Source organism: Plectrocnemia conspersa, unplaced genomic scaffold (assembly GCF_051122295.1).
Source record: "Plectrocnemia conspersa isolate PC_06_02 unplaced genomic scaffold, ASM5112229v1 ptg000013l, whole genome shotgun sequence".
Classification (NCBI taxonomy): domain Eukaryota; kingdom Metazoa; phylum Arthropoda; class Insecta; order Trichoptera; family Polycentropodidae; genus Plectrocnemia; species Plectrocnemia conspersa.
Genome location: NW_028277177.1, coordinates 22408041 through 22430208, shown reverse-complemented (window position 1 = coordinate 22430208; position 22168 = coordinate 22408041). Strand labels below are relative to the sequence as shown.

Below are 22168 nucleotides of genomic sequence, written 5' to 3'. Positions count from 1 at the left end.
CTTCGTTGTAATGCATTAGGCTTACGCCTGTTATGTTATAATGGAAGATTGATAATAATAATAGATATTTATAAGGTTATTGGGACCACTGATTAAGCGCCATCGATGAATAAAAATTGCTAAGAATATTTTTGTAATTAAAAATATTTTTTAACAAAAATAATATATTTATTGACTTACATTATCGTGATCAAAGTAACAATAAGAATACAAAGTGTTGCAGCTGATGAACAAAAAATGAATGGTGTGCGTAATGGAAACAGAATTTTTGTCAGAAAATAAGTATGTATCACCAGGGAACAAAGAACATCAAAAGTCATGATGTAAGCCAAACCAATATATAAAATCCATCAGAAATGCTGCAAATTTATTTTGGGATTCCAGGCTTAGTATTTTATATTTGACATACGGTCGTTCTTTTTGGAACTTTCACAACTGGTCGGCCGGCGAGGGAGTTATTACCCGCTAGCCGACCCAAAGAGACGCTTACAGTTCGAACTTTATCTGTGAACCTACTCGAAAATAAGCTAATCCGGTTTCTACCACATAGACTTCAGAGTGATATATTCGAGCTGGAGACGTATTGATACGTTGATGTCAATAGAGAGTTTGGCAGCAAGTCGTAATTCAACGACACAAAATAATTGCCCCTCTATAAAAAACAATTCAGTAAATAGCCATTTTTTTAATCTTACGCTGCAAATAGTATACGCATCTTTTTTTAAATAGCTTAACTATAAAAATCCACTATTTTCACCCTGAAATGATTGTATTGATCAAACGATCAAGTATTGGAAAAGTGATGAATTTTCTTTTAAGAAAGACAAAGTTTAAATTCGCGTTTTACGTAATAGGTATATTTATAAATCAATGTGTTTTATTCTTAAATAATTGAATCAACATTAGCTTTAGCTACAAATAATATTGAATACCGGTTCATGAGATACCAGCATTTAGCAGCCACCCTGTATTTCGAAATACTAATTGCTCACTGAACGATACACCCAAGGGGAATGTATACAGTGTTACAGGATCTTTATGGCTCACAAGATTTTACCATGTTCATTACAAGCTTTAAAACTTTCCTTCCCACTTCGTATCATATAATATTAAAACTTGTTATTAAGCGTCTACTGACGCACGCAAGGTGTTATTAATTAACATCGGCGCGTCACACGTGAATAATCACATTAGGCGAGGTGTCCCAAAGTTCAAAAAGATTTACGGTCACCGCGACGTGCGGTCCGGGGATGAAAACGCCTTGGAAAATGCGCGGCGTTCTGACCTGAAATTTATTCGGAACGAGGTCCAGGGGTGGCCGAAGTTAAGGGTGTACTTTATCAAGCTGTCTGCGAAGTCAAAAACGGGGACGCGGATATCCTTTGAATTATTCCTCGCTCGGTGACCCTCCTTGACCACCCCTGGGGCGGCGAAAGTTCAGACCTTAGAGCGTTTTTTTCTTCTTTTCCACTTCTACGGTTAGATTAGCATCTGCTTAAAGTGGCGCCGCGTTGTGTGCAGATGGGTTATCGGAACATAGACGTGTAGAATATATAGGCGTCGATATGTTGTATCAGATTAGGCTATCTAACCATTAATTTATATGAGTAGATACAGAAAGTTGGCCTATAAAAAAAGTGTTTATTGCTGCGTTTAATGTTAAAAACAGATAACCAGATGTTTTACTCAGTTAAAACCATTTTATGTGTAATCGAAACAGTCGCGAATATGTGATATTATTTACAATTAACACTTTACAGACTTGAGATGTGTATATTTACATTTGTTTTCATTCAATTGGGTTTCGTTTCATTTATTTAGATGTTGAAAGTAATACTACCTATTGTATTTTTTTATACCACAGCTTCTTTTAAATTTCAATGCACGTTTTTTGACTATCACCAAGAGACCCCAAAATAATATTATATACAAAGTATTCTATATAATATATATGTATATATTATATACATATATAAGAATAATGATCTTTGTGAACACGGTAACTGCCGCATATTTTAGTTCGAAAAAATTGAAATTTACTTTAAAATTGCTATATAATATATTTATAACCATAAAAAATATAAAATAATATATTACATACACAAATCTATGACATAATATTATTTATGATAATAATATACTAGTTATTTAATGTAGATAAAAATAATGTACAAAATTCACAAGTATTGTTTGTTGCTCTATTTAAAATACTTAATTTAATCATTAATTGAAAGTCAACTAAAACGCGCAAAAATATATTTTTTAATAAAAATTATAGTAGACTATATTTTCCGTATTTATCATAGGTTTAAAGCCAATCTTTGTTCCTTAATTAATACTTTTAAATTCATAAAGTATAAAAACATAAATTTCAATAGAAAATTTTCTCAGTATTTTTCAGTTCCACAATAATTTAATCATAGGTTTATAACTAGCCTTTAAACCTTTATTAACACTAACGAATCGATAAAGTATAAAAACATGAACTTCATTAAAAAAATTTAGTGTTTTTCAGTTCATCACAAATATAAAAAAATCCCCAATATTATATTGTTTTATTACAATCATATTTTATATTGCTATTACATATATTTATTTCTAAATAACAAGATTTCTCAAGAAAATCGAGAAATTAAAAAGAGAATTCTCATTTCTCGAGAAATGAAAAGCATTGAAAAACTAAAATACCTATTTAATCAGATTATATTACATTGCCAATTAAATCCTCACTTTTTTATTAATATAATATAATATATAGCACGCTCTTTTACAGCAAAAAGACACATTTTTTAACCTCTGGTTGCCTAATATTTTGTTATTACTATCTGAATAATTATATATTACACAATAAAAAAATATATAAAGTAAAAATCTTTAGTCAAATAAAAAATTATCTGATTCTTTCTCTATTGATAACGTTGTAAAGCAAAAGGCAATATATCGGATTTTAATATATCACGTTTCACGGATAGTTAAAAAAAATCACGTTTTTTTAATAAATAAGAGTTTAAGTAAATCTTTTAATTTTTCAAAGCAATGGAACACATGTATATAGATTATTAATAACGTCAAAAGGTTTTACTGATACGCACAAAAAAATTTAACTGTCAAGCAGTTTAATTTATAAATTTTACAATAAGGATTGTACAGGAAATATGTTTTCCATATTAATAAAAAGTAATCGATTTATATACTGAATTAATAAGATTTTTATAGTAATAAGTTTTACGGAAAAATTGATACGCTCCAATGTTTCAAGATGATATTGAAAAAATTGTAATTTCGTATTATAAAATAAGCTTAATTATTAAAAAAATATAAAATAATAATAAATCTGCCTTAATAATGTTACAAATATTGGGAAATGATTTAGGTAATATATAATAATGCCATCGATTTTTTTAATGAAAATTTTGAATAAAATCAATTAGCCTAATACACAAATATATTTTTTAATTGTATTTGTATAAGAAATTAAGGTACACTATTATAATATATATTTATATATTTATTATACATTTAAAGCCAACTTTTAAACCTCAGATTATAAATGTAGAAATATAAATTGTTTAGTATCTTGCTACAAAATAAATTCATAGAATAATATATGTAAAATAATCAGTAGATATATTTTTTTTTAATTTTGTCTTTATGTTGGCATGCCTTAAAAAAAGTTACGAATGAATCTCCTTAGAATGTTTTGCTACGAATTAATCGATAAGTGGTAGCAAAACGGTCGATCAAAAATAATTTGTAATAGTATTGAATAACTAGTTTTTTTTCAGTATTATTTAGATGAATTTACTAAATTATGGACACTGAAATTTATTTGTAAAATTTATTAAATTACCCTATTTAATTTAATTTTAATTATAAGTTACACAACATCTGACATATTATTTTATTGCAGAAATTTTCTAAGCAATGTAAAATAGTAAATTATTTTGTTGAAGAGATATTATTTTCATTGTGAAAAAATTTACTATCGGTTTATATATTTGTTAATACAAAAAAATAACTCAAACATGACATGTTTACTAAGAAAAAACATATTTACTTCAAATTACTTTTGATACAAGCGTATTTTTAAATTAGGTTTGCTCTATGAACTTAGTATGTTTTAATAGTATTATTAATTAAATAATACATTATAACGTATTATATATATTTATCATGAATTTGAACCCATTTTTTGCATCTTTAATTAAAATTATTGATTTATAAAGTACAAAATTTCAGTAAAAAAAATTGCTTAAAAGCGTCTAATTATACTGTTTAAAAATTGTTTTCGTCAGTACATCAACCTTTTTGCTATATTTTAAAAACCCATAAAACATTTTAATAAATAAATTATTTTACGGAACATATTTCGGTTAAGAATTTATCGGAATAATGATTATATTGAGGAAAATGCGTTAAAGGAACACAAAAAAAAACGTATAAAAATATTTTTTGACAACTTGAAGAAATAATATTAAACCAGACACTGAAGATTGAATTTTTAATATTTGAGATCACCTTTAAAAATCGTTTTCCTTATTTGATACAAACAAAGAGTAGCTAGTTTTTATTTTTAATCTCTAATTTAATACTTAGTAATAGTTCATTGGTAAATTTATTGTTATTCATTATGTTACTGCTTTAGTTATATTAGTTAATTTTGTTTAATACTTTTTACTTAAACAATTCTAGTAACATAAATATTTAAGAGTCTGAAAAACTCCGAAATAGAAAATAAAATATATAAAAATTTGAAAGACCGGTTTTAACTGGTTTTAATTCGAACCTGTTTTTACTATTAACCCTAAACACTACCTAGCAATTTCTCGGACTAATATTAGATTTTGAAATTTTTTTGCACTTTTCACAATTTATAACACAGTGGTATAGTCCTCACAAAATTTGGCTTAAACTAATCATCTTTTTCAAATAAACTAACTCTTCTACCTCTACATTTAAATATTTGATTTGATTCACTATATTAAAAAAAAATAACCCTCATGTTCTTCAACTATAATTTTTGATGGCAATGTTTAATAAAAATAAATTTTGACCTAAAAACAACGATGATTTCACACACTAAAAATTTTATATTTTTTAAGAATTATTCATTTCATTTACGAGCTTTTTCATAATATTCATGATAAAAAATATTTACTCCTGAAATAAATACTGTGGATTGCATTAAAATAGCATCCGATTTTTTTTTTTAATTTAGCAAGCAAAGGGTTAAATACCAACAATTATTAATAATATAAATTTACTTATTATGAATTATTTTCTTAAATTTATGAAAATGTACCGTCATGTGTTTATCGTTAAACGTTCAACGAATTATCACTGCGCGGCCAAATAGTTTTGATTTTTTTGAATAGAATTTAATACATATGTAAAAATTTTGTGTACCAAATTACTGAGTGAGATGATTAAATTTTTTTGAGTAGTTTGCCATATAATTAAATTATTTAAAGTAGCTCATATGCTTAAATAATATTAAAATTGATTATTTAAACACACGTAAAATATATAGTTATTCAAGAAATAAGATTAAATTTAATTATATGAATTGAGGAATTATTCCATTGAAACTATGCTATGTAATTTGCTTGTTTAAGGCACATGAATAAGTTTATTCCCAATACCCCATTGATTTGCTTTTGCGACTAAAGGAGCTTAAATTCTTGATTCGCTTTGTCTTTGTCATGACAAAGATAGTCGCTCATTATGCCAAGAATTGAATTGAGAGATGCTTCTTTCGTAGTAAATTTTAAGTTTAAATTTTACGAACAGAGTATCTAGATCACAATTTGGCAGATAAAAATAAATAAACTAAAATCGTATATGAGCAAAAGATACGGTGAAACTCGGGCGAAATCTAATTTATGATACACAAATTTAGTTGTAATAGATGTATTATATATAAAAGTTACCTAGTCAGAGAGAAACTTCATTAATATATCATATAATAATATAATAAACTTAACTTACTAATCTAAAAGTTGTATAACCTTCAGTTTATCAAACTAAGTTGTAAATCAAGATGTATAAAAAATAAGATAACTAATTTACACAGATAAATAAGATACATTTTATAAATGTAATTATTTTTATTATAATTTAGCATTTCAGCAGTACAGTATTTTTTATAAAATGCTGTTTAGGCTCTCTGTAAATTAAAGGATAATATATAATCTACCGCGTGATCAAACAAAGGATATCAAAGGATATCATTTTAGTTATTGGAATAATAATAAAAAATAGAAGATTATCAAATTGTTGGTTCAATGCATCTATAAATATATATTAAGACATTTAATAAATAAAAACTATACATTTTACGAGAAGAATAATTTCGTTAAACAAACATGCCACCTCTTGCTTCTAAATTGCACTGGGTCAACGCAACGGGGATATAACGCGGCCTCCACGAAACTTTACTTTAAATGAACCCGCATTATAAAAAGGAAGTACGTACATTTCCTCGTAAAGTTCTTAATAAACTTTTCCCCTTTCATAAATAAAAAATATTTAATTAAAAAATTCTTACCTTTCGATCAAGTTTTTTTAATATTTAGACACTGAATCCGAACTGCGAGGGTAGCTTCAAAAATAAATTTATTTATAATTTAGTATAGAATTTTAACGATTAATATATTTAATGATAATAATGTATACAAACTTTTTTTACTGTAACGATTTTTTCAGAGAGAGAAATCCAAAGCTCGGCCGCCAAACACAACCTACTCCGAAGGTGTACAACGCCGGAATGGTGTGCAAAGCAAAGGGGATGAAATCGCACGCTTTGTTATCAGAAAGCCGCACATTCGTACTTATATAACATAGCAATACCGCCCTTAAAGCGTACGTTCACAAATACTTAAATCCGTTGCGAAATTCTAAAGATAATACTATTCAACAATTTCGACCGCCGAGTTGGCCTCTCAAACGAAAAACGCCCTTCCACGCCTCTCTATAAAATTCAATATTCTAAAATTAAATAATAAAAAATGAATAAATAATACATTATCACCCCGCGTTGATTTCTTTCTGTGCGAATAAAATATTTATCATGCGAGAGCCACTTTAACCCAGCTCTTAAAATTTTTATCGCATCCAAAGGAGTTAATATTGAAAATGCGGTGTAAACTACTATATTTTCTTTATTACGGAGAGGTCACTTCCTCTCCCACTCGCTTTTGTTGACCCTTAGGTTATTACAGGCATAAAACAGTGCTCTAAAAGCCTCTCTTTTTGCCCGTTCGAAGACCTCTCGCGGCGGAACCCTTCAGCGCGAAATTAAGGAAATATATCATAGTATATAAGCTTTCGTTTATCAAAACGTAACACGTATTTCCGACGTTTATAGCAATTATTTCGATGTTCCGTTTGAGTAGTAATTCTTTTTGTTCGTGCCGCGCTGAGCGGAAATTATTATAGTTGTAAAAGAAACGACTTAACGCTCGTTATCCTTTGCGTTGTGCGTTCGTACTTGTATGTGCTGTACATATAATACGAGTAAATAATATAATATAATAAATTAAAACATGTTTGAGAACAATGGCACTGCGTGAAAATGACCATCTGGCGGTTTGTGGATTTTAATAGAATTTTCCAAATTTTCATTTGGTTTGAAACTTGGATAAATTATTTTAGTAATATTTTTATTTTATGAGAGACATCTTTTGGCAATTTTATAAATTTAGCACAACTTGTAACCAAATTTAGAAAAATATGTTTTATATATAAGTAATAAGTTTATATACATGTATAGTAGTAACAAACCAACTCAATTGCCCTAAATGTTATTTTAAAATATTTATACATTTACAAATTGCTCTTTATTTTTATAATGCATAAAAATGGGTGGATAATAATTGAAATTCTAAAATAAACAGATGGATAATATATTTTCTTTCGATTTTTAACGATAAAAATCCCATAAATTCCCAAACTACAACTAAATCATTATGTAATGATTTTTTTTCAATTGTATATGAAGTAACTAACAATTCAACAACAAAAACAATATATATATATCATTAGAAAAAATATATGTTTCATAAATGACATACATTATATTTTTGTATATGTCTTATAGTATTTAGCAAATTATGAAAATACACAATATAAGGATTATATTTATGTATAAAGAAATCAAATTAAACAATTCACTATAAATGAAAATACTTGTATTATCCTATTTTCCTACATACTTGTGAATCAAAACAAGATCCTTTCTGTCTTCAAAGTTGAAACACATATTTTACATGTAAATGAATTATTTTGTCAATAGAAAAGTGCACTTAAATTTTTATTACTATATGTATTCTAGCTATTTTAAAGTAACACTAGTTTTTTTTTTATTTTAAAGAGCATATTATATGTTTTATATACTATTATATATTAATATTTTAACTGATACAAATAACACAATTATAATGAAAAATACTATATGAAAACAAATGAATTTTCCCAATAATACAACTATGAAAAAACCAAATGAAACTTGAATCAAACACTTGAATCATTACTATTTTAAATGTATTACTGATGTGCTTTTTAGACTATTTTTTTACTTTATTTTAATTTTCTCTTGAAAATTATAAAATATCTATAATTATTTTTATAATATATATAATTATTTTTATTACGATTAAGACATTGAATTGATAATAAAAAAGTTGTTTTTTAATTTTTTACTATAATGTCTATTGCATAACATTTTTTCTCTCTTTTTTTAAAACAAATATAATTGTTTTATCTATTTAAAAAAAATCATGGCAACATAATTAGACTAACTGACAGAGCTCAAAAATGCTTAGCATTAAACAAGGGATCAGCAATTGGTGCAGACCGTACGTGACAATAGACGAAGACATCACAATAGTCATTCGGAATCTTTTGCTAGGTTGCTAGAACTCACGTTTAAACAACCTACCTGAATTACAATGCAAACTGTTCGAAACTTCTTTCCTTTAATCCTTTTTTAAATTATCGCAATAAGCAATATTCTACTGAAGATAATTAAAAGACGCCTAAAAGCATACATAGACGGAAATAAATCTAAAGAAAGTATTTTTTTAATATGAAAGGGACACGCGAACATATTTAAGATTATGTCATCTGGCAACGCATGTTTAAATTATATTAAAGATGGAATTCCAGCTTACATTTTTTCAAAAATTATATATTGATACCACATCGCGTGTGAGAATTGACAATACACCAACTTTGCGAGCCTCTTTTAAAACACGGAAGATGTTGTTCGATATGGGTGTATTTTCTTATCAAAACTATTTAACCTCTATGTTGAGCACATAATGAAGAGGGCACTCAATGGCTAGTAAAGAGACGTTAAGGTAGGTTAAGATTTTATCAACCTATATTACGCTGAATATACAACTCTTCTTGAAACTAGCTAGTAAAATTTCTGTAAGTTCATTATTGTAGACAGAGTTAGTACATGTATTCCTTAAACCAATAAGTTGAAAAAATGTTACCAGTGCAATTTTTGATGTCCAAATTGGTTAAAGAAAATATTGTGTGATTTTGTAATCTAAAATTCGATTTTTTTTTATATTTATATGCATTGATCCTTAAGACATATGAGCGCAAAAGAATCGATTATTTTTTTAAATATACAGTAAAACCTCAGATTGCAAGTAACTTAATTTAGTAGATCCAAGATCTGTCCTTCAGTGCCTCGAACATCCGCAGTAAAAGTCAGATCTTGCCCTCAGGCCATGAAAGGGGCTTATATTCGATGAAAAGTATTCACGCATTTATATTGAAAGCCATGAAGACTATATAGATAAACGTCTTTTGTACCTTTTTCGTTCAATAAATTACAAGATAAAAAATATATAAGGTTATCATTTGACTCGTTCCTATATAATAAATATTTTTTTATATAATAGGCCAATAGTGGCTTACTAAATAACAATATATTTAACAAATGTCATACAGTAAGCATTAAAAAAACTGTAGTAGTATCTTTAAATCATAAACATAGCTGTTACTAAATAGTAAAATAATTACTGTAATGTATTAAAAATAAATGTAATTAAATAGAGCGATAGGGGATACAATTTGTAAAATTAATTTCTGATGTTCTATTATGATTAATTAAAGATAATTACATATTATGTGTATGTCTTACTCAAAATTATTAGTATAATTCATATAAAATAAACAACTTCAATGGTGTTTTATTATAGTCTACGTAAAGATAAAATATATTAATTTCTTACCTTCGTTAGTTCCTAAATGGTTCCCTTCTGCTTTTTTGGCATCGCTGGATTCCTTCTTCTCGTCCTCCACTTTCTGGGCCGCTTCTTGGCTAGTGTTGCAACCCATTTTATTTTATAAATTATTCAAAATATTAATTTATAAGTTATGTTATTACATTAAAATTAATCAGTCATATTAGGTTTCACTGTGGCGTTTATAGAGAGTTTATATCTATTATATTTTATGTATTTTAATGTATTATTATATCAACATTATAATATTCTTCTAACACGACACTTTTGACGTAATACCTGTTGAAGCGGAATTAAAATTACGTGTAGTTAAAAGTACATATTTACATGACGAATTTTAGGGTTTGTCTGTTGGTTGTTATCATTATATTTTGACAGTCACGCCCCTGTGGTGTCCCAGAATTCGGTGCGGGTACAACCTACGGCATTAAGAAGTTTGTTTTCCATTGTTTATTTGGTCGATAAATAGGTAATGGCTTAGCGTCGTAGAGCGTATGGGGAAAGAGAGAGAGAGAGAGAGAGAGCGCGTGCGAAAAACTTTTTCGAGCCATAAATAAAAATCTATTTCCAATTGCGGAGACGAGAATCTCGAAGAACTTCCGCGAGAGAAATTTCCCCTAATAATACGAAAAGGACGAAAATAAATCGAGACATGGTTCATGATATACAAAAAAATATTGGATATGAAAGTATAGCAAATGCAAAAATAAAATATTGTTGGATATTTTTCACAAACAGTTTATTGAAAGAAAGCATTGAAGTTAAAAAAAATGTTTTATTATAATTTATTTTTAAGTATATATATATATAGACTTTGATTGTTTGTGCCTCTCATAAAAATAATGGTAATATTATGCTTAAAACTTTTTTTATTTTATGTTATCCGGCAATATATATTTATTGAAAGGTTGCTCTGATTTATTTTACACATTCTTAGCAAAATTTTGTTATAACAAAGATCTTTGGACAAACCCAAGCGCGAGTTTTTTGCTTGCTCTTATAACGTCCATTAGGTACTGTGAGATAAAGGACTCAAAGAGCAATCTAAGTATTTCGCTGGTCCTTCGAAGCCCGGTAAGACGACCTTTCCATGAAGGTCGCACGCGAATATGTAGAATCGCCAATTTTAAATCAAGAGAAAAAATTAACCAGACCTTTCAAAGTCATGTAGATGGGTTAATGTTATGTATAATACTTTATTGTGACAGAGTAATAAACGAGTAAAAATAAATAGTTCCACAACAAACAATTAATTTTAATTGTAACCAAGTATAAATTTTGAAGTTAAGGGTCTTATACGAACATCTATTCGAAATGTTTTTTTTTCAACATTATACAATAGCATTAAATGAATCGCAAAAAAAATATTACAACCTTAAAGTCACCTACGTCTTTTTTTATTAAACTTCACAATTTTATATTCTGAAAATTATTTTTTTTCAAATTATATATTATTAATAATATATATTTTATTTTAAAAGAACAACTTAAAAGGTAAATGTTTAACAAAAGCTAACAAAAGGATAAAGATATTTTATTTGAATATCATTTAATTTTTATTTAAAAAACATATTTCATGAGAAATCATGAAATATTATGTTAAATTTATCTGTTTAATCATATTACTGGAATTTATAATAAAACACATAAAAGTGATTGTGTTGTCAGTTGAAAGTCATACCTTTGTTGTCAATTTATGGAGAGAACTTGACGTGGCCGTGTATGCAATAGTGTGCAAGCTACGTGCGTGACTCTGCCTACCGATTACGTCATCACTGTAAATTGATCACTAACACGTCACGAATCAGCCGCTCCATGTCATCGGTTGAACAGTAATGATTTTCAAATCATATTTATATATTGCCAGATGTGCTTCTTAAATACAGTTAATCATAATCAATAAGATTAAAGCTATTGTTAAATTCTAAAATCATACATTTTTTCTACTTCAATAATCATTCACAAATAAACCGGCACAGTTTTAACCACGGTATTATTATAAATAAAAAATGTTTATTTACAGTAAATAATCATTAAAGTCTGAGATTCATTAATATTTCTTGAATTTACAGCGAATCACGCAGAAAACTTGATGCGATTGTTGTGTGTGCAATAAATTAAATTGTATCGGCGTGTTGACTTTCTATTCTATGTTTCTCCATCCTCACCCTCAATACTGCTATATATTTTTTTTATTTGTATTGATTTCTAAACCGAATTCGGTTTATGTCACCCCTAAGAACTAAGCGTGTTTAGAACCACTACATTATTTTTTTCTATTATAACTATAATGGCGACCAGACAAACGCGCGCCGAAGAATGAGCGCACCGACAAAATCGCGCAAATAATATAAAAAGTTTTAAATATATTCAAAAATAACTTATTATAGTATTTTATAAAAGTTTAAACAAAATATACCGCACCTATTTAATATACAATAAAAAAGGAAAGTAATGATTAACTCATAAAAATAATAAAATAATTATAATATTTTTATTTATTTATTTTTTAAATTTAGAAACTTCATTTTTTTATTATTATTATTATAAGTAATGTAGCAATACATTCACAACACTAGTCAAGACACGCCAGAGGCGCATCTGAAATGGCACAAACCATGTTCACGAACCTACCAGCTGTCCAGAAGCACACCGCATTCCCACCACGCCCTCCAAAGTGCGAAGTGGGTATACGGTAAACGCACATTACGCGTTACAGAATCGGACTGTACACACTCGACTCCAATACACATCTACGCTCGGACTACTACTTCGCTCCAAGCATTTATTCGCTAAACGAACCTTTCTGACCACGAACTTGCACCTAGCCTCTTGTTCAATGGCACGCGCTCGAGTACTACCAATAATCAAAAGGCGCAACTGAATATATACTATCGAAGCTACTGCGTATGACATTCACACTTTAATAATATTATCAGCAAAACAATTGATATATAATACAAAAAATTAAAATATGGAAATATTTAAAAAAAATTATAAATAAAATCCTATTTTTAATACTAAAATATTACCTTAATATCAATTGTATATTTAAAGTGCTTTTTATTATTTATTTACTTTATACAGTTATGTAGTGCCACATATAAGAACTTTAAAATATGCATTTTTATTAAAATATAATTTAAATTTAAAAAAATAGTTACATAAATGTGTAATAATAATAAATTAATTAAAAATCTCAAAAACAAATAAAATTGAAAAATATTAAGCAAAAATTTTTTTTTAACATGTCTGATCATATATAACTATATTATATATACATAAAAAATGTGCACTTTAAAAAATTAAGTTAAACTCAAATTTATGTATATATCATGCGCGTAGGGTAAGATACATTCGCTTTCGCTCGCTTGCGTGTTAGGTGACGAAAGTGAGTGAAAGATAAGCGTGCGGAACGCATGTAACGCACGCCCACTTCTTCTCATTCACTCTCCGTCACTTAACACGCGAGTGAGCGAAAGGGAATGTATCTCACCGTACGCGCCTGTGTATATATGTTTTAAATTTAAAGATAAAAATTGAACACACGAAAGTTCCACACAGCAAAAATTCTGAACATCGATTGTTTTATGGTCATGCATATTTTCTTTTAAATCCAAATGTTTTATATTTTTTTCTATTTTTAAGTAAGAATTGTGTAATTATAGGAACCAATATAAATTACTAATATAATTGTAAGATATATTTAAAACATGATATTTTATATTAAAAACATATTAACAACCATTATATATAGAGACAATATGTTTTATATACATAAATATACATATATGTGTATATTGATCATCAATGATCAGAATTTTTGTTGTTTTAATTTTTCGGTTGCGCAAAAATAACCGTACCCTTAACTTTATGTATAGTACAAGAATACCTAAATTTATAAATATAAATTTACAAACATATGTGTTCATATCAGAATTTGGGTTAGGCTGAGTTAGGCTACAATATATTGTACATAGCATAACATAACCTAGCATAACTCTAAATAAAAAATATAAATTTGGGTACATAATTAATTTATTTACACAGAGGTGATCATAGAGGCGATGCAGCAGGTGCAAGGTAACCAAGCTGCGATTTATGCAAGGGATCATAAAAAAAATATGAAAAAGTAAAATTTTGAAAAAAATTACCAACTATAATTTAGAATATATAAATGGTATTTGAAAAACTTTTTATAACGTTTAATTAAAGACATGATTTATGTATATTTCTTAGAAATTATTTAATAATAAAATTAGAACTGTAAAGAAGATTTTAATTAATTATGTATTTAGTAATAAAAAATGTTGTGCATTTTAAGATTAAACAAACTTCTATAATTTATTGTTTAATACACTTAAAAATACTACATAAAATTTTTAATTATAGACATTTAATTGTTTAAAAGTAAATATTTCTTAAAGACACATTTTAAATCACAGTTACACAGTCATACAGTATAATAATATTTGTATTATGAAATTGAGTTATTGTTTGACTTATATAAAATACATTTTCATAAAATTAAGTTATTGTTTGACTTACGTAAAATATATTTTCCGTTACTTTTAAAGTTTATAAGCTAATAAAACTAATAGTGGACCTGCATAAAAATTCAGATATATGGAGACCTGCACCTGTCGCAATATATATTATAATAAATTAATTGTGAAAAGTAGCAATTCTTATGAAGCTATTATGTATGACATATAAAAGTATAGCAATGTTTCAAGGATGCTATAAAATAGAAAAATCGATGATCAAATTACCATTTAACTACCGTATAATTTAATTTAATAACCGTATATACTTCTATAGCAATGATGCTCAACTTTCAATTAGACGTCTTGCGAAACAAAGTGGATGGTAACAAAACCCTAAAGTGTGGTGGAAACCATTAGGTATGGATAATTTTGGCATTTTGTCAAACATTGATTAATCACAACGCCCACACATTAGCCATTGGAAAGTTTTCTGGCGGAGGAGCGAAAGGAAAATGACTGGTTGTTATTATACGTTATAAGCACATATATAACGATTTCCATTTTAAATTGCAATCCGTCATGACGACGACGTACAATTTCCATTTTTCAGTTTCGCATTTTTTTTTATATATAACGATTGTCATATTATACGATTATATAAGCCGACATAAATAATTCATTACGTCGATGAACATAGCATATAGTTCTTTTTCCGCTCTTTACTCAAAGTATAGCCATTAGAGCGTGTGACATTTACATTTTCGTTATTTAAATACACCAAGACAGAGCAACGGGGATGAATGAAGTTTTGCATAATGAACTATGTGTATGTCAACGGAACGAACGGAAGTTTAAAGGTAATGTGTTAAGATATGCAAATGCATATGTAAACAATATTAATTATCATGTGTGCATTTCTTGTTTTATCGTTAATAATGATTCAATATAATTTTATAGCATTTAAAATAAAAAAAATATAACAAATTTGATTTACTCACTTATAAAAATATTATTTAGTTAAGCAAGATCAAAATTTCATACTCATATTAAAATAAATGGTAATCGCGTACTAAAGTAACAGTAATCTTATAAAATTGCTCGGTTATGTTAAGTTAATATGTTATTAAAATATGTATGTAGAAATCGAATATAAAAGGTATATAATTTTCTCTCAATTTTTAAGCTATTTATAACTTTTTTTTTCTTTAATGTAGACGAAAATACCATAAAAGTACAGGCTTAATCATTACTAAATAAAAGTACTTATTGTAGTTAAATAGTTTTTGTTATGGTAATGGACGCTAATAATTTATAAAGTATGCGTGAGTTTAGCCGCACTTCAAATTCTGTGTTCCAAAATTTTTATTTTTATCGTTTTTTGTTTGGCAAAGCGCCTTTGTTCGATTGTTGCTTTCTACTGAGATGTTATGTACTGTAACGAGTAATGATAATGAGTCAAAACATAAATGTCTTATACTTGTATATTCTGATGTAGTTATAATAGGTCATAGTTTTAAACACGCTTAATTCTTAAGAGTAAGCATTTGCAGAATATGCTTTAGAAATCAATACAAATAAAATCAGCCTATAGAAGTTATGGAGAATTATATAATAGAAAGTCTAATCTCAGATAAAATTAAATTTATTGCACATACAACAATCGCATCAAGTTCTTTTTACAAATTAACGACAAAAGCGAGGAAAATGACTCCGTTGACTATACTTTCGCGTGTTTCATTATAAATTCCTGAAATATTAATGAACAGTCAACTTTAACGTCTATTTACCGTAAATAAACGATTTTTTCTAACACCTTTTATCAAAAATAATACAAGGTGATTCAAAATGAGGCGAGTTTTTTATTGGAATGTAAAAAATGTAAGTAATCTTAAGACATTTAATAATAGATAAATTGTTTATGTCTACGATTAGTTCTAGTTGCTCTAAGTATGTATTACAGGCGCACAGATTAAATTATATTTAGCGGAAATGTTTTACCTTTCATCATTGTTAAATTTATATGTTATCCATTTGGCAATACAGAAATTTGATTTTATTTTTGAATAATCCTATTATTTTAAATTCTAGAAATTAAAATTTGATGCTTATTCACAATAAATTATTTCACTTAAAAAATACATAGAGTGGCAGATTTTTTAGTGAAATAAAAAAATGTAAGTGACGACGACATTTAACAATAGATATAAAAATATATAAATGTTTTAACCTTATTTTATCATGTGAAAAAATGAATAAATCTAGTTATTCTAAGAATGTATCACAGTAACATCTTACATATAGATTACATTACATTAAAATAAAATGTTTTTTTATTCATCAGTTAAGTAATCTACTTATTTTGTTTCATGCAATTCATCTGACAATAAAAAGATAAGATTTTAAAAATAACTGCTGTCTAATAGCAACTGATTTGTGAAGTATTAGTGGTCAATTTATTATCTGTTAGTACGTTAATCAATTACGCATAATAAAAAAATATTTGTAAAAAATGTCCTTGAAGGATCATGAGCTGAAGCAGGTATAAAATCTTTGGATTATGCATTCTACAGAAGATGACTATGTATCTAATTATATCGACTTTAAATCTATACACGCCAAAGAGTAAGGGGCAAAACAAAGAGTCTGGTTCCACCCCGAATTATTTACATTAGTCAGAGGATTGAGGATTGAGATTAGCGTTAGACTTCTCCTGATTTATAAAAGGTATATAAAAACCAGAACACTGCCGTATTGAATAACATACGCCACTCTCTTCTGACCTTTCAGAATTTATTCAACTGATGGAATGCTCGCTCTGAAAAAACGAATTTTTTCCCAATTCCTACATATTTTTCCCATAGCTCGTCTTCTACAAGAACAGCATTCCGCACTCATACATATCTCAATTAGAGACACAAAGACAGCGAAGTGCGACCAGCTCACTTGCTTTAAAAGCCACTTTCAATCCTTCTCCAGTCTCCATCAAAAGAGAGATACCGGGAGACCATCAGAAACTCCGAACCAAGAAACCAACCGTTGTCATCCATCGTGAATGACTCAGATTGAGATCTAGCAGTAAATCGTAAGTAAGGGTCGCTAATGAGCAGATTGGTAAGGGCTTACACACAGAATCCGAATATCTAGAATACAAAATTAAAAAGCCGAACTCGCATTAAGCTAAGCTACGCAGAATAACCCTTTAAAAATAAAATAATCAACTATTTTTCACATAGACCGTCCGATTAAATCATCTGAGTTTATCTCGATCTTCAATACGATTTGAAGACTACGTTAAATAACAGATAAATATTTATTTATTCATTTTTGCAGAACTTAACGCGTGCAACACCAGGTATGGAACAATCTAAATATTAGATACTAAACCATAAATGTAATTAAATAAAAAAATACAATATGTATAAATATTTTACTAATTGACCACTCACTAGTCACGAGTAAATTAATCCATTTCAATGCAACTATTTTTATGACAATAAAATAAATTATGGTTCACATTTTTTAACTCATAGCACTAATAAAAAATCAATGGCTTGAATAAAATATAACAAAATATTTTAATATTCCGATATTGATAAAATAAATCCATAAAAGAAACTAATGGAAAACTCCAATAACTTGTGAATTAATGATACCATAAAATATACTAAATTAAATCTCATTTCAATATCTTGACATTAAAATGATACATTAATACATTAAATATAATTATGGTTTCAATTGGTGTGAATTTTAAGATCTTACATTTTTTGTAGTGCATTTGATCGGGCGATTACCTTATCGATTCCTATTGAGCTATCTGTTTGAAAAGTTTCTCGTCAATTTTTTAATAGGCCAACCTGTATATTATTTTATATTATGCCTTTGTTATACACACATAAACGTGTTTAAATCAATATCGTATGTAGTCAGTGGCGGTAAACATTCGGCTGGGGAAGAAATATCGATTGTGAAAATTCGGTTTCTGTACATGTTGACAAGATAACTAACGATTTTCACAAAGTGCCTTTCGCGCCCGACGACAAACAGCTTTCGATTTGTTTTTTACGCATTTCTGCATAATTTTTAGAGCCTTAGATTAAAATGCCGAGGCGCAAGGCTCGAGACGAGCTTTTAATAATACACATAGTGCTCTCGAGAGGGCCATTTGCGTTTATTAATTCAACATTCCCTAAATGCAAGAATTTTAATATAAATAATTTTTATTTGCACAATAATGGCTATGGTACATTATGGTCACGTTTTGCTATGAGTTACGTTTATTGGGAAACTTTTACCAATTGTTTTTGGAGACGGACTCGCGCACCAATGTCGGAATTCGACCGAAATTTCCGGATCAATTTGTACACCTGTCTTCCGATCTGGATATATCAATAATCAACCCAGTTCCAAAATAAAATACATTTATTATTCAAGTTTTTATTAGGCGTACGTGTATGTAGTAATAAAGCATTTGGACAGAGCGACATGTTCGCCGGCTGCTCAAATGTCAAACGTTAATCATTGATATTGCCTGTGTATTTTATTATTTTTTAGCTCAAAAATTCATAGGAAGTAAGGTACTTATAAATGAGTTTTGTAAGTTAAAGGATTATTTTCCATGCACAAATAACACACACTATGTAATACTTATTTGAAACAAATTTAAAAATATATCTAGAGACAATGAATTAAAAAAATCTACCTAACCTTACAGATAATGAATCATACATGCAATTACGTGCACGAAAGACCAATTGTATTAGTCAGTAAAACCTCATATGAACTTGTGTTATTAAATGTATATAATGCGTAAGAGATCAGAATCAGTCATTAATCTATAATTATAGTTTCGATCGATAATTACATATAAGACTTTCCTAGATTTTCCTAATCCAACGGATAAATAATTCAACTAAAATCGAGCTAAGTAACGTATAGTGACAACTATTGATTTTAATCTGTAATAATAATTTATAATTAATACTGACTTACAAGCTTTGATTTCAGTCTGATGTTTCACTGTTTACTTGGTAGTTATTGACTACTAATAATAAATAAACAAAAAATGTTTATTAGAGTATTTATTAACAGTTTTAAAAACATTTGCATGAATAACTGAAATTTAATTTTAACAAATACTAGATTTCACTTTTAAAAAAATTAATAGTATCATAATTTATTGACAATATATCATCCGAGATATTTATGCCACATTATTTATTATTTTAAAGCACACTTATAGTGCGATGACTTAACGTGCATGTCCGAGCGTAAGCGAATAATAACCTGATACAGTTAATCATCTAGATTTTTGGTATTCACTAGTATTTTTACTGCCCAGAAAAATATATTAAAATTATCGCTGCGCAGTCAAGCAGATGCAAGCTATCACTGTTTTAATAAATCTGTATAGTATTTTTTATATATTGAAAATAACTAGCTTTCTAATAAGCTGTCATTAAATTTTTGACTGACGAACAAATTAAGCTTAGCATTATATTTACCAAAAATTACCCCTGCGCAGCCAAACACATCCCATTTATGTTTTTTAAATAGTAAAATGCTTAAGAATTTTAAAATATTTTTGCCGTAATATATTGATAGAAGTATCCCTGCGTAACTAATGAAGTAAAATACTGGAAATTTGATCAAGTCATTTAAAAGTCTTCAGAAAATAGGCACATAAATGCCTTTAAACTGCAATGGTTAAAAACATTTTGATTGTGACATATTAAACATGCCTTAAGACTTTTAATGGTTAAATAGCAGGCGCGTATGATGAGATACATTCCCTTTCGCTCGCTCGCGCGCTAAGTGACGAGAGTATTTGAGAAGAAATGGGCGTGCGGAACGCATATAACGCACGCCCTTATCTCTCACTCACTCTCGTCACTTACACACGAGCGAGCGAATGGGAATGTATCTTACCATACGCACCAAATAGTAGATTGTCATGTAAAAATATTAAAAATTAAAATAAATAATAACTCTTCTTTGATAAAAGGAAATAAATTGCTGCGCGCTTTATCTTGAATAGTAAAATAGCATCTGATAATATTTTTTTCTATAAAATTTCTCATTACACGGCAAATTAAATTTGCTAGTATTTTTTTTTTAAATAAATAAAAATAAATTTGATGCTTACTGCTTTAAATTAATAAGTAAATTGTTTTTCTCAAGTCATATTTTTAATTATTTTTATAAATTTCTATATAAAAAAATATTTTATTTTTTATTATAGACCCCTTGAAACCTACACTTTTTCAGTTTTTTTAATGAGTTATTATTTTTCATATTTTTTTAACGAGATAACAATTTAAACTGGCTAACGAAATTAGCCAATATGTATATTAGGTATATTTTACAAAGGTTTTATTGAAATCAGCTAAAAGCTACGGCTGGTATTGTGGTCAAAAAACTTATTTATATATTACACGTAAGATCCAAAAATTAAAAATATTATTTTGTTTTATATATTTATCTGTAGGATTTTTTCTAAAGTAATTTATTTTTAATAAAAAATTGGATCAGACTAGCTATCATACTTAATTATTTTAGAAAAGTTTTATACGAATCCATTTAAAAATACTACAGTTATCGTAGTTACAAAAAAATATATCCTACATGAATATATGTATATGTGATCAAAAAAATTAAAAATCTTTTATATATTTAATTTAAATTTGTATAAATTTTTATTTTTATTTTTTAAAGGCCGTTGTTTTGAAATAAGCTAGCTGATCGAACTTAGTTAGAATATATATTTTATCAATTTTTAGAAAACTTTTTTTTAGAATCAAATAAAACTACTGCAGTTATCGTGATTATAAAAACATCGGTTTTAACACATTGCATTGCTCATTATAATATAAATCACAACTTTTTGAGAAAATATAGTACAATATCTCATTGCACAGAAAAATATTGTATAATAATATGATATTTTCCAAGTAAAGATGTGATTATCTTAATAATCAATGCACTGCGTTAGACCGCGCAGTGAGAAATTTACCGCTATCTTTTTTATTTTGCTTTTATAACCATGATAACTGTAGTAGCTTTACTTTGACTGTAAAAACTTTTTTTTAAATTAACCAAATAAATATTTTAACTAAGTTCTTTAGGGGGCTGGATCAGCTAGATTGTTCTAAAACAACGGCCTTTAAAAATAAAAAAAAAATAAAAGCTCTATTAAAATTTTTTTATACAAATTTAAATGAAATATTTTGATCATATATACATACATGTAGGATATTGTGTTTTTTGTAACTACGATAACATACTTGAATTTTTAATTAAAATAACAGATTACAGAAGAAAAATTACGTTGTGTGCTTAAATTGTACCTAAATAGTAAAATATTAGTTTATATACAGTATAAAAAATATTTCAAATAAAATATATTTGCAAAATTAGAAA

The 22168-nt window shown here is 27.5% G+C and overlaps 1 protein-coding gene across 2 annotated transcripts in view; it reads right to left on the bottom strand.

The window, feature by feature from the left end:
• igl (IQ calmodulin-binding domain containing protein igloo) overlaps positions 1 to 22168 on the bottom strand; it is a 151703-nt gene that overhangs the window by 128507 nt on the left and 1028 nt on the right. Inside the window, exons 1-2 of one of the 2 annotated variants that reach the window (XM_088201863.1) lie at positions 6680 to 6765; positions 6548 to 6601 (exon numbers count right to left, since the gene is read on the bottom strand). Coding sequence is in view for 1 of the 2 variants with exons in the window: in XM_088201862.1 (XP_088057988.1) it covers positions 10251 to 10356 (106 nt within the window). In the remaining variant the exon portion in view is untranslated. Of the gene's footprint in view, positions 1 to 6547; positions 6602 to 6679; positions 6766 to 10250; positions 10542 to 22168 lie in introns of those variants that run through there. The other variant, XM_088201862.1, reaches the window with a different exon arrangement.